At 54.5% G+C, this 12,799-nt stretch overlaps 1 protein-coding gene across 1 annotated transcript; it reads right to left on the reverse strand.

The window, feature by feature from the left end:
* Positions 1 to 3,865: 3,865 nt before the first annotated feature.
* On the reverse strand, positions 3,866 to 10,320 carry LOC116439881. Its single transcript, XM_032099923.1, has 3 exons — positions 9,222 to 10,320; positions 6,503 to 8,581; positions 3,866 to 4,157 (listed from the first exon to the last, which is right to left on the reverse strand). Exons 2-3 carry the CDS (start codon positions 7,537 to 7,539, stop codon positions 3,866 to 3,868), a joined length of 1,329 nt encoding a protein of 442 aa, XP_031955814.1. The 5' UTR covers positions 7,540 to 8,581; positions 9,222 to 10,320.
* Between the last annotated feature and the right edge of the window lie 2,479 nt (positions 10,321 to 12,799).

Genomic DNA, 12,799 nt, shown 5'->3' on the forward strand with positions numbered 1-12,799 from the left:
AGGTGTTTGCCCCGCTCTCCAGCGATTTCCGTGTCCCTTGTGCGCACCCCAGCAACCGCCGCGTGTGGGATCTGCCACGGATCTGACCACGCTATAGACGATTCCTTTCTAACCAAAAAAAAGCGCGTTTCAGGCGATCAAGATGCTTTTTATGCTGCTCTCGCCGCGCAGTGCCGCGGAGCGCTGCCGGGAGCCCGCGGAGCCGGGCGGGGCCGGGCCGGGCCGGGCCGGCGGGCCGGGCGCGCTCAGCGGCAGCTGGCGGCTCAGCGTGAGCGCCGCGCCCGCCCCGCGGCAGATGCGCCTTCAGCTGCTCGTGGCGGCGGAGCAGCGGCCCCGGGCCCGGGTCATGCTGACGGGCCGTGTCAAGCTGCCACTCTCGGGCCGCCTCCCCGCCCCGGCCCGGCCCGCGGGCCAGGGGACACACGGGCCACGCGGATCAAGGATGCCGCAGTTGCACCGAGCTCGGCAGTTCCGGACAGTTCGACTTTTGGAGTTTAAGGTTTCACTCGGAGCTCTTTTCTTTTTTTTTTTTTAAAAAAAAGGAAAAAGACAATTCCGCTGCAGTTGGTGCGCGCAGAGCGCGGGTTCGTGCGGCTGCTGGGAGTGATGCAGCAGCAGAGGATCCGCAGGGAACCAGCTCTCGAAATCTAACAATGCAGCACTTTATTAATTGGCTTTAAAAATTTATATTCTGTACGGTGATCAAAATATTTTAGAGAGAGCTTTTAGCGTCGTGGAAAAGCTGCCAGAATCTCAGGCAGTGATGCTGATGATTGCTGGCCCCCACTCAGCTCTGAGACACTTCGTGGTGTTAAGTTCCTTTCTCTCATCACCAAACAGAGCTAAAAATCTTCGTGGCTCTCGGTGTAACATGGCAAAATTCAGGGGTTTACAACACGATATTTATACAGTGTTTATATAATATTTATTATTTCAGTATCTAGAGATTACCCACACTGATTTTTCAGCTGCTCATTGCTGCACCAAAGCAGCCGAGTGAAACATTTAGGAAAGCCTTGGAATTATAAAACCAGGTTTCGTCTTCACCATTTCACCACTTCCTCCTGTAGAAGTTAATCAGGAGGCTTTAAAGCCCCCCAGGGAAGTCTTTGTGACACTGCCCAGAGGATGGTGAGCACATCCTCAGGCACAAAACGCTTCATCCATTCCATCCTAAAATATTAAAATTTATGTCTATTAAAATATTTTTAAAATAAAATATCCTTCTTCTCCTTTGTCAGGAAAATCTTTAACTGAGTAAATAAATCCACAGAAGGGAAATAAAGAGAAATCCTGGGCAAGGCAACACGAAAAAAACTTAGTGATGGGGCAGCTTTAGGTCTGCATTAAAAGGCAACTTCTTTAGATCTTTGGCATTCAAGGGACTCTGGTTTTATTTACCGAGGGATCAGTGCTGGGAATCTGGGAATCAGCGGGAATTGAAGCCTGAAGCAGCATTGCTTCACTGCTGCTGGGGGTGTCTATAGAAACAGATGGAAAAGGGGGGGAAAAGGCTAATGTGGAATGATGTTCAAAGACCTTCCAGTCCAAGATGTCATTGTGACCTCTCCTGAAAACCTGGGCTCAGGGAAGTTGTGCTGGGATTGTCCAGCTGGGGTTGGGAAATGGGATCACTTCCCTAACCCCGGGTGGACCAAGCCTTGAAATTCTTTATATTTTGATTCCTGAATAAAAGCTGAGTTTTCCAGGTTTTTTAGCCACATTCCATTCTCCCTCAGCACCCCTGGAATTGAGATCACCAGCACAGCTCACTCTTATTTAACTGCTGTGCTTTAAACCAACTCATCCCCTGGAGCTGAGGAGCATCACCCTCCTCTGCAGATCATATCCCTGATTCCTGTTGTTTTCCTCCCTGAATATTATCCCAGGAATGTGAGGGGGTCGTTGGTAAAATGATCCAGAATTGGTTTTTAGAATGTGTTTGCATCTAGCCCTGGGGCCCAGCACAGGGAGGACGTGGAGCTGCTGGAGAGAGGCCAGAGGAGGCACCAGGATGAGCAGAGGGATGGAGCAGCTCTGCTGGGAGGAAAGGCTGCGAGAGCTGGGATTGTTCCGCCTGGAGAGGAGAAGCTTTGGGCTGAGCTCAGTGTGGCCTTGCAGGGCCTGAAGGAGCTGCAGGAAAGCTGGAGAGAGACAATTCCCAAGGCATGGAGGGCCAGGAGCCAGGGAATGGCTTCCCAGTGCCAGAGGGCAGGGCTTGGATGGGAGATTGGGCAGGAATTGTTCCCTGGGAGGGTGGGCAGGCCCTGGCACAGGGTGCCCAGAGCAGCTGGGGCTGCCCCTGGATCCCTGGCAGTGCCCAAGGCCAGGCTGGACATTGGGGCTTGGAGCAGCCTGGGACAGTGGGAGGTGTCCCTGCCATGGCAGGGGTGGCACTGGGTGGGCTTTGAGGTCCTTTGTAACCCAACCCATTTCATGATTCAGTGATTCAATGACTTTTGCACTGCAAAAGGAAAGATGAGAAGTAAAATCTGTGGGAGCCTCCAAGCACCACTCCTAACTCCCTTCCAACTTTGCCTTGCTGTGCTTCTACCCCGAGCTGGTTGCATGGACAGCCTGGGGAAATCTTGGGGAAAATCCACTCTGCCAGAGAGGGATTTTCTTCCTGAGGCAGAGCCTTGCGATGTGTGGGTGGTTCATGCTCCAGTGGTGCCCGGTTCTTCCACTGGGACCATCTCGGTCAGTGGAGATGCTGAACCTTCCAGAGGCTCCAGAAAGGTGGGATGCCCCCATCTCCAGGACTGCTGGTGACCCTGGGGATCAGGGCTCACAAGAGCCTTTTCCCTGAATCCTGCATGAATTCCCACGCAGGGCCTGCCTGCCTTGGAATGCGCTGGGTGGGTTTTACTGGAGGGTTGAATTTAGGTTGGAAGTGTTCCCAGAGGTTTCTGCTCCAACCCCTGCCCCAAGCAGGGCCAGCTCTGGGGTCAGACCAAGCTTTTGTCAGGAAGGGCTGGAAAACCCAGGATGGATCCAGCACAAGCTCACTGGGGAATATTTTAACCCAGGGAAAAATGGGCAAGGGCAGGAGAGGAGGAGTGATGGGGATGTGGAGTGTCCTGGGGTCTGTGGGCAGCACCTGGAGCTGCAGGGAGCAGGTTTGGGAAAAGGAGCCCAAGGGAGAAAATTGCATTGCAGCCCATGGGAAGTGAATTCCCGAGGGAACAATTGTCTCACCAGCGCTTTAACGTCTGTTTTGGGGGAGAATTCCCTTGTTTTCCAAAACGCAGGGTGTCCGTGGAGAACCCTGGAGCAGGGAGCAGGGAAAACCCTGAGCTCAGGCACGTTGGGGAAAGAAATTGATCCCGATGGGTGGAGGGATGTCGTGGGATTGTGATGGGGGAGATTTAGCTCAGAAATAGCCCCATTTTTACAATATCTGTGTATTCTTTAAAAAAAATAAACCCCCAGAACACATTCGGAGAATATCAGGGAATTTCTCGTATTTCTTACCAAGGAAAACTCCTTTACAATCATGGCCATGGCTGTGTTGTGCACAGAAAAACGCCTCAATTTTGCCCTGTTTTGCTTTTTGACATCATTTACTGTTGCAGCTGATCTGCTTTTCTCTGACATTACTGACCATTTTTAATCAGTTTATTTATCTGGGTTTTTTCAGGACCACTTCCATTTAATACCTGAAACTTAATCCCCCTTTTTAACACCTCCTCTCCTCAGGACAGGGAGCTGCCTTGCAATGTGTGAACAAGCTGCGTGTTTAAGAGCTCTGGAAATCTGGGAATTCTCCCTTCGACTCCAAGATTAAGGAGCGCATCCCTTTGGTGTTTGCTGGGAACAAACCCCCGACAGCAGCAGCAGCGCGGATGTCCAAACCGCGGCCGTGTCAAAGCCAGCGCGGCTCGGTCTGTCCGCTCCCCGCGCATCCCTCCGGGACATCCCCGTTCCTCCGGCTTTGTCCTGTCCAGCCCTGCCGGTGACGGGATCCTGCCGTGGGATTTGCTGGCGGATTAACGAGCTGCAAACTATCCCATATGCTGGAATCATTGTCCCCGCCGGCCGCGCCGAGCCGCTCCTCGGGCGCGACACGGGCCGGGCGTCGCAGCTCCGGCAGCTTCCCGCTGGAAACTCCCGATCCCGAGGGATCCGCGCTCCCGGGACGGCGCTTCCCGGCCGGGCTGCGGCCGGATGGGGACAATTAGGAGCACTTAGTGCGCAGATGAGGCTGGCGAGCGGCAGCTGGCGGGGACGGGGCTCAATTAAGCAGCACGCGCTAATGAGGCTGGGCCAGCCCGGCCGCGCGGGGGGCGAGCGGCGGCGACAGCGACACGGGAGAGGACGGACACGGGAGGGGATGGACACGGGAGGGGACGGACACGGCAGCGACAGCAACAGGTCCCGCCCGCCGGGATGAGCCTCTCCGGCTCCGCAAACTCGGGCTCGGCGGTGGGCTTAAGGCAGGAGAGCTGGGAAGGACGTGGCAGAAATTAAAGGGTTTGTTGTTTTGTTTTATGTTTTTTTTTTTTTTTCCTAGGGACAAATATAAATATTCCTTGGGTGAGTAAAGAGGGGAAATTTAGGTGGGAAGTACGGGAGAAATTCCTTCCTCTGAAGGCCTGGCACAGGGTGCCCAGAGCAGCTGGGGCTGCCCCTGGATCCCTGGCAATGTCCCAGGCCGGGTTGGACATTGGGGCTTGGAGCAGCCCGGGACAGTGGGAGGTGGCCGGGGCTGGAATTGGATGGGCTTTAAGGTCCCTCCGAACCCAACCCAACCCAACCCACTCCATGATTTCATGAATAATTCCACGGAAAGACTTCAGCTTATCCATACAAGGATAAACTACGTGTGTCCTTATACCCAGCATCACAGTAGGACTCGATGATCCTAAAGGTCTTTCCCAACCTAAATGATTCCATGATTCCGTGAAGAATTGAATTCCCTCCTCCTCTGAAGTACCCGACACCTTTTCCCTGCCCTGTGTCCTCCCTGCCGACCTGGGAGAGCTGCAGTGACAATCACAGCCCAACATAAACCTAAATACCACCTCTCCAAAATACTGATATGCAAGGCAGAGAAGCTCAAGAAAATAATTCAGATAATTCTAATTTTTCAAATAAGGTAATTTTAAATGAATGTAAAAGAGGCGTTACATAAACCCCTGGTCATTTTAGAAAGACAATTCTAATGTTTTTTGTCTTTCTGTCACTCAGCAGTTTGCAGGTAGAGAAGAGACCAAGATAACCCCAGGAAAGATTTTTAGCTTTAGCAGGACATAAATCAGCATTTTCCTTTGGATAACCCTTACAGTGGAAGCAGCCACTTCTAATCCAAATTTCCAAATGCTACCTCTTTTAATATTCTTTAAATTTCCTTTATTTTATTTCCTTTAATTTATTTTTTTTCAAATTTTCATTCCACGGATCACTTTAAAATGCTTTGCAGCTGGTCTATAGCTGCGGGTGTTTTTGTGTGTGTTGGGTATTTAAAATTCTGCAATAGAGAATTCTCTGCCGAACTCTAGTTTTCCCCAGAATTAGTTTTTTAAAATAAGGGTTACTTTTTATTATTTGAATACCGTGGACATTTTTTCCCAGGAGATAACAGTTAAAGTTGGAATGTCCCCGTGTCAATGGCTGTTACTCTTTACCTGGAACGCCTTTAAATGATCTCAGTGTAAACCCAAATATTTCCTCAGCACTTCAGGGGATTCTCCACTCTGGAGTATTTTTGGCTCAAAATCCCTCGAACCCTTTTGTTTGTGTGAAGGTTTTAGAGGACTGTGCCAAAAAAAAGGTGACGTGGGGATTTTCCCAACCCACCTGTCACAAAAAGGCCATCAGAGACTTTGCCTTTTTCCTGGAAAATGGAATTCTATAGGATAGTGTTGGAATCAAAGCCCTGCTTCGAGACTCCCTGGGGTTTAGATAATCCCAGGATAAAGTGAAAACTTTGGCCCCGACTTTAGGAGGAAATGGTGCTCCTGGACTGAGGTGTCCTGTGCTACCTTTCAGCCAGGACCAAAGGGAGCAGCTGGGGTCCCAGTGGGATTAAAATAATGAAGCAGCTGTGGGAAAACACTGGGGAATGGGCAGTGCTGATTCTGGCTTTGCAGGAGTGGAGGGAAAGGCTCTGAAAGGAAAACTCCCCCATGGAAGCTTCATCCCAACCTTCTCGGAAGGGCCCTGGAGAACCCGGACAGTGAGGGAAGCCTTTGGCTTGGAGGGAAGGGGCTGTTCCCTACGGGTGGCACGAGAGGGAAAAAAGGCTCAAAACTGAGTAAATTGAGGAGGTTTTGGGATGAGTGGGATGAGCAGGGGTCAGCGAGGAGACAAAGAGGGGAAAAACCCCGAGATGCTGTTGGGAAGTGGTGCTGGACTGAGGCAGAGCACGGGGCGTGGCTGCTCTGCTCCCTGCTCCTGCCTGGAAGAGCTTCCCGCTCCTGCCTGCAGGAACATCCATCTCCTGCCTGCAGGAACATCCATCTCCTGCCTGCAGGGACATCCCAATCCTGCCCAGAGGAACATCCTGCTCCTGCCTGGAAGAGCTTCCCGCTCCTGCCTGCAGGAACATCCCACCCCTGCCTGGAAGAGCTTCCCATTCCTGCCTGCAGGAACATCCCACTCCTTCCTGGAGGAACATCCCACTCCTGCCTGCAGGGACATCCCACCCGTGCCTGCAGGAACATCCCGCTCCTGCCTGCAGGAACATCCCACCCCTGCCTGGAAAAGCTTCCCATTCCTGCCTGCAGGGACATCCCGCTCCTGCCTGCAGGAACATCCCTCTCCTGCCTGGAGGAACATCCCGCTCCTGCCTGCAGGGACATCCCGCTCCTGCCTGCAGGGACATCCCGCTCCTGCCCAGAGGAACATCCCAATCCTGCCTGCAGGAACATCCCGCTCCTGCCTGCAGGAACATCCCGCTCCTGCCTGCAGGGACATCCCGCTCCTGCCTGCAGGAACATCCATCTCCTGCCTGGAGGAACATCCCGCTCCTGCCTGCAGGAACATCCCGCTCCTGCCTGCAGGGACATCCCGCTCCTGCCTGGAGGGACATCCCTCTCCTGCCTGCAGGAACATCCCGCTCCTGCCTGGAGGAACATCCCGCTCCTGCCTGCAGGAACATCCATCTCCTGCCTGCAGGGACATCCCGCTCCTGCCTGCAGGGACATCCCGCTCCTGCCCAGAGGAACATCCCAATCCTGCCCAGAGGAACATCCTGCTCCTGCCCGGAGGAGCATCGGTGGGCTCAGGGCAGGCAGTGCCAACTAATCCAGCTCCACTCCTCATGGGGAAAAGGCTGGAGGGGATGAGGACTGAATGACCTCCTGTGCCAGCAGAAATCATGGATGTGGGCAGAAATGATCCTGGACACCAGAACTGAAGAGGAGCTGGGCAAAGGGCAGGAACAGGAAGGGAAAATTGCAATAAATCCCAGTCCAACACCCCGAGCTGTGTCCTGCAGTGTCCATACAGCTGCTTCCCTCCTCCCAAACAGGCCAGGGTCTGCCAAAACCCTCCTGTGAGGACTGAGCCAGGCCGTGGCCAGGCCCGTGTCTGCATCCCAGAAATCACCGTGCAGCTCCCAGGCCTTGGATTTCCTGCAGTAGAACCCACGGGGAGAGAACAGGAATAGTGGGAAGTCACAGCCCAGCCCCTGTGGGATGGGATCTGTTCCTAAGCTTGGCCTGTGGAAGCTTTCCTGGAGGTCACAGCTTGGTGACACGGATTCCGTGTCCCTGGAGGGTGTCAGAGGTGCAATGCCCATGAGGAATTTTCAGTGTCCGGATTAAAACAACCTCCCAGGCCACAAGGAATATAATCCTAATTTATAACCCAGCTGTGGGGATTATTAAAGCATTCCCCTCTCTGCTTGCATGGATTTGATTTCTGTTCTTATTCCATCACATCCTGGTGGATCAGGGATTAAACTGAGCAAGGCCACACTTCCAGTTTAAGGAAAAAAGTGGGTGTTTGGTTAAAATCCCCTTTTGGAGGGAAGATTGGACAGTTTTTAGTGCAGAGCTCTTACCACCTGGATGGATTCCAGCATTTGGGAAAGGAGAGGGAGAGGAAGGAGAGAAATGGGTACCACCAGCATGAGGGGCAAAAAAGTGGAAAATGAGTGTTAAAGCTCCAGATGGATAAAAATCTAGTGGCTTAGAGGGATGAGAATCTGGGAGATAGTAAAGGAGGCTGCTATGTTTTAAGAATCAGGTGCTTGTTGTGCAAAAGTAATTACAGACTTATTGGTTGTGCTGATTGACACCAGGGCTGAGCAAGGAGCCAGAAAGTTTGGAAGTTATTTGGCAGAAAAAGCAGGAATGGTAGGGGATTTGCATCATGTGAAGAGCTGAAATAAACATCTGTGTGCAAGGACAGCATGAAATAAACTCAGCAGAGGGGAGTCCAAGAGCTCTGATGACAGACTGGATCTGAGACAAAGCAGTTCTGGGAGCTTGGTGCGACTCCTCCTCGTGAGGTTCCATTTTGCAGCAGAACCTTGTTAAATCCTTTCTGGTGATGCTCCAGGAGCTTTTCCTCCTCGGTGCCATCCCCTCACACACCCTGTGGGCACTGCCCTTCCTCGAGGGAAAACTTCCTTCTGGAAAGGGGAAAAACATGTCCACAGCTACAGATTGAAACAGGAAAACGCGAGGATTTTAAAGGGATTTAAGCACCCCTTCTCCAGCTTCCTCTCCTTTGGAGAGTTGAAAACTTTGATGGAAAAACCTTTGCTTTTGGCAGACCTCGACTGGAGGTGAGTGGGAAAGGAGTGGGAAAGGAGTGGGAAAGGAGTGAGGGAGGTTTGCACATGCTGGGAAGGGAATGAAAAAAAAAGGAAAGTAAAAGTCATGGTTGCTTCCGCCCAATATAAAACCAATCCCCGGAAAGTTTAGGCTCAGGCGCGCTCCTGGCCTGTGAACGAGCTGTCACATTATCCTGGTGGGAAGCGGCACCGGGATATTGTCCTTAATTGCCCCGGGAAGGCCGCGCTGTGACAGCTGCAGTACCTGGCTCGCCACGGCTGCTCCCGAAAAAAGGCCCCATTAAGGATGGTTTGTTAAACAGTGACTGATAAGTTGTTATCTTTCAGCATCTCCGGCTAATTAGACACCGCGAGCCGAAGTTAATTTGGTGGAAAACATTTCTCGACTTAATGACATTTATGGGCAATTAGGCGCGTTGCAGCAAGAGCGCACATTTACATTCCAGCCTCTTTCCAGAGCCTAACAAGAACCCACCTCTTTCTCCACGGGAGATTTCGGGCTCCCTGTGGAATTCTCCCGGCGCAGACACCACGGGTCCGCTTGTTTTTCTGGAAACCGCTTGTGTGAAACAAGGTACACACGGTAATGAGGCACAGCCGGGGGGAAAATGAGGGGAAATAAAAGTGTTTTCACCCTGCTTAGGCTCCTGTGGTGTCACAGCGAGAGTTGTGCTGCGCTCAGCAGGAGCAGGAAGTCAGTGATCCCTGAGGAGCAGAATCCCAGAGTCGCTGGGCTTGGAAGAGACCTCAGATTATCGAGTCCAGTCTTTGAGTAAACATCGAGCACCGGGTTCTGCAAGTGGTCGTGCAACGTTTGACAGAGGATTTGGAAAAGCAGAACGGGAATTTTTAAGCTGTTCCAAACTTATCGAAGAAGGTTTAATGCGATTTGTTTCTTTCTAATTACCCGGAAGGGAAGCGAGTGTGGTCCTTGGTAGTTACAGAACCATGGAACCATCCTCAGGGCTGGAAGAGCCCTTCAGAGTCACCCAGTGCCACCCCAGCAGCACCAGCAGAACCCCTAAACCTAAACCCTGTCCCCAGGGGCCACATCCGGACACCTCTGGGGCACTTCCAGAGACAGTGACTCCACCACTTCCCGAAAGAACCCATTCCAGGGCCTGAGCCCTCTGTCCCTCAGGCAAGGACACGGCAGAATTTGGGAGGTGCTGCCCAGCTGGCACCTCCTGGCACGAAACACCAGCTGCCACTGCTGCCTGCTGCTGGTTTTCCCAAAAACTTGGGAAACTAGGGCAGCTGCAGGAAGAGTCCCATTAAAACTGAGATGGGTCAATGGCTCCAAAGGTCACGTGGGCCGAAAAATCCTGATGATGACATTCCCGTGCCTCAGGAGTTTGGGCTGAACTACAAATGAAGGCAGGCTGAGCGTGCCAGGCTGTCCTGGGGTTTGCCCTCTATCCATCCCTTGTGGATCCGAGAGTCAAGGCCACAGCTGCAGAGAGGGAGAAGCAAAATCCTGCATTTTTCTACTGGAGCAAAAAGCATCTTCCCAGGGAAGGGAATGGAGCTGGGAAGGGGCTGGAGCCCCAGGAGCGGCTGAGGGAGCTGGGAAAGGGGCTCAGGCTGGAGCAGAGGAGGCTCAGGGGGGACCTTGTGGCTCTGCACAAGTCCCTGACAGGAGGGGGCAGGGACAGGGGGAGAGGAAATGGCCTCAAATGGCACCAGGGGAGGCTCAGGTTGGAGGTTGGAAACAATTTTTCCCTGCCAGAGTGGTGAGGCCTTGGGATGAGCTGCCCAGGGAGTAGTGGTGGAGTCACTGTCTCTGGGAGTGCTCAGGAGGAGTCTGGATGTGGCCCTTGGGGACAGGGTTTGGGGTGCTGCTGGTGCTGCTGGGGTGGGACGGGATGATCCCGAAGGGTTTTTTCCCACCCTGATGATTCTGGGATTCTCTGATCTCCAGAGGGCCTCCAAAAAAAACCCCAAAAAACATTTGGCAGAACTGTTGGATAGACACAGCGTGGGTTTATCCAGGTGAAAGCGCCGTCTCCTAAGTGCGCCCTGAGATTTTGGACAGGAAACACCTGCGAGGAACAAACGGAGGTTTCTGGCTCTCCCACATCGGGGTTTTGCTCTCACCCCTCGTTGTTTTCCGAATGTTCATTGGCGGAGCCAGAGGAATGATTCGTCTGCGGCCCCACAGCCGAACGGTGCAATTGCCAACCTTGCTGTTACTACTCGGAAAAAATCAATTTATTCTAAACCAGATCCCTGCACGGAACCGTCAGAGCCGGTTTTACCCCTGCTGTATTCACACAGGACGTGGCTGCCGCTGTCTTTTTTATGAGTCTGATTTTTCCCGCAGGAACGGGAAGCGGAGAACACCGAGAAAGGCACCCGAGCCCAGCGCGGCGGCGGAGGGGAGCGGAGAGGGGCGCAGGGGAGCAGAAGGAAGCGGAAAGGAGCGGAGGGGAGCAGAAGGAAGCGGAAAGGAGCGGAGGGGAGCAGAAGGAAGCAGAAAGAGGCGCAGGGGAGCAGAAGGAAGCAGAAAGGAGCGGAGGGGAGCAGAAGGAAGCAGAAAGGAGCGCAGGGGAGCAGAAGGAAGCAGAAAGGAGCGCAGGGGAGCAGAAGGAAGCGGAAAGGAGCGCAGGGGAGCAGAAGGAAGCAGAAAGGAGCGGAGGGGAGCAGAAGGAAGCCGAAAGGAGCGGAGGGGAGCAGAAGGAAGCGGAAAGGTTGGGAACGGGTCCGTCCCGCCCGGTCCCGGCCCGGCAGTGGCGCCGCGGGGCCCGCAGGGGGCGCTGCGGAGCGGCCGCGCCTCCGCTCCCCCGGGACACGGAGAAACCGCATCCAGCATCCCGGGACACAGAGCATCCCCTCCCAACGCCCCGAGCACCCCCATCCAGCATCCCGGGACACAGAGCATCCCCTCCCAACGCCCCGAGCATCCCCATCCAGCATCCCGGGACACAGAGCATCCCCTCCCAACGCCCCGAGCATCCCCATCCAGCATCCCGGGACACAGAGCATCCCCTCCCAACGCCCCGAGCATCCCCATCCAGCATCCCGGGACACAGAGCGTCCCCTCCCAACGCCCCGAGCATCCCCATCCAGCATCCCGGGACACAGAGCATCCCCTCCCAACGCCCCGAGCATCCCCATCCAGCATCCCGGGACACAGAGCGTCCCCTCCCAACGCCCCGAGCATCCCCATCCAGCATCCCGGGACACAGAGCGTCCCCTCCCAACGCCCCGAGCATCCCCATCCAGCATCCCGGGACACAGAGCATCCCCTCCCAACGCCCCGAGCATCCCCATCCAGCATCCCGGGACACAGAGCATCCCCTCCCAACGCCCCGAGCACCCCATCCAGCATCCCGGGACACAGAGCATACCCTCCCAACGCCCCGAGCATCCCCATCCAGCATCCCGGGACACAGAGCGTCCCCTCCCAACGCCCCGAGCATCCCCATCCAGCATCCCGGGACACAGAGCGTCCCCTCCCAACGCCCCGAGCATCCCCATCCAGCATCCCGGGACACAGAGCATCCCCTCCCAACGCCCCGAGCATCCCCATCCAGCATCCCGGGACACAGAGCGTCCCCTCCCAACGCCCCGAGCATCCCCATCCAGCATCCCGGGACACAGCGCAGCCTGGACAGGCTGGGAGAGCTGGGGGTGTTCAGCTGGACAAGAGAAGGCTCCAGGGAGAGCTCAGAGCCCCTTGCAGGGCCTAAAGGGGCTCCAGGAGAGCTGCAGAGGGACTGGGGACAAGGCATGGAGGGCCAGGATCCAGGGAATGGCTTCCCAGTGGCAGAGGGCAGGGCTGGATGGGAGATTGGGCAGGAATTGTTCCCTGGGAGGGTGGGCAGGCCCTGGCACAGGGTGCCCAGAGCAGCTGGGGCTGCCCCTGGATCCCTGGCAGTGCCCAAGGCCAGGCTGGACATTGGGGCTTGGAGCAGCCTGGCACAGTGGGAGGTGTCCCTGCCATGGCAGGGGTGGCACTGGGTGGGCTGTAAGGTCTCTCCTGACCCAAACCTGTCTGTGATTCCATGACTTTATGAGTCAAAGAGAGTGACAGAAGACTTTATAACTTGA

The sequence above is a fragment of the Corvus moneduloides genome, chromosome 2 (genome assembly GCF_009650955.1).
Source record: "Corvus moneduloides isolate bCorMon1 chromosome 2, bCorMon1.pri, whole genome shotgun sequence".
Lineage (NCBI taxonomy): Eukaryota > Metazoa > Chordata > Aves > Passeriformes > Corvidae > Corvus > Corvus moneduloides.

Bases quoted from the DNA above. Each gene is read 5' to 3' on its own strand.
- LOC116439881 (XM_032099923.1), bottom strand. From the start codon at position 7,539: ATGCAGACACGGGCCTGGCCACGGCCTGGCTCAGTCCTCACAGGAGGG. The intron at 4,158-6,502 runs GTTCCTCTGGGC...ATCCGGCCGCAG, and splicing joins CTTCCAGGCAGGAGCAGGAT to CCCGGCCGGGAAGCGCCGTC.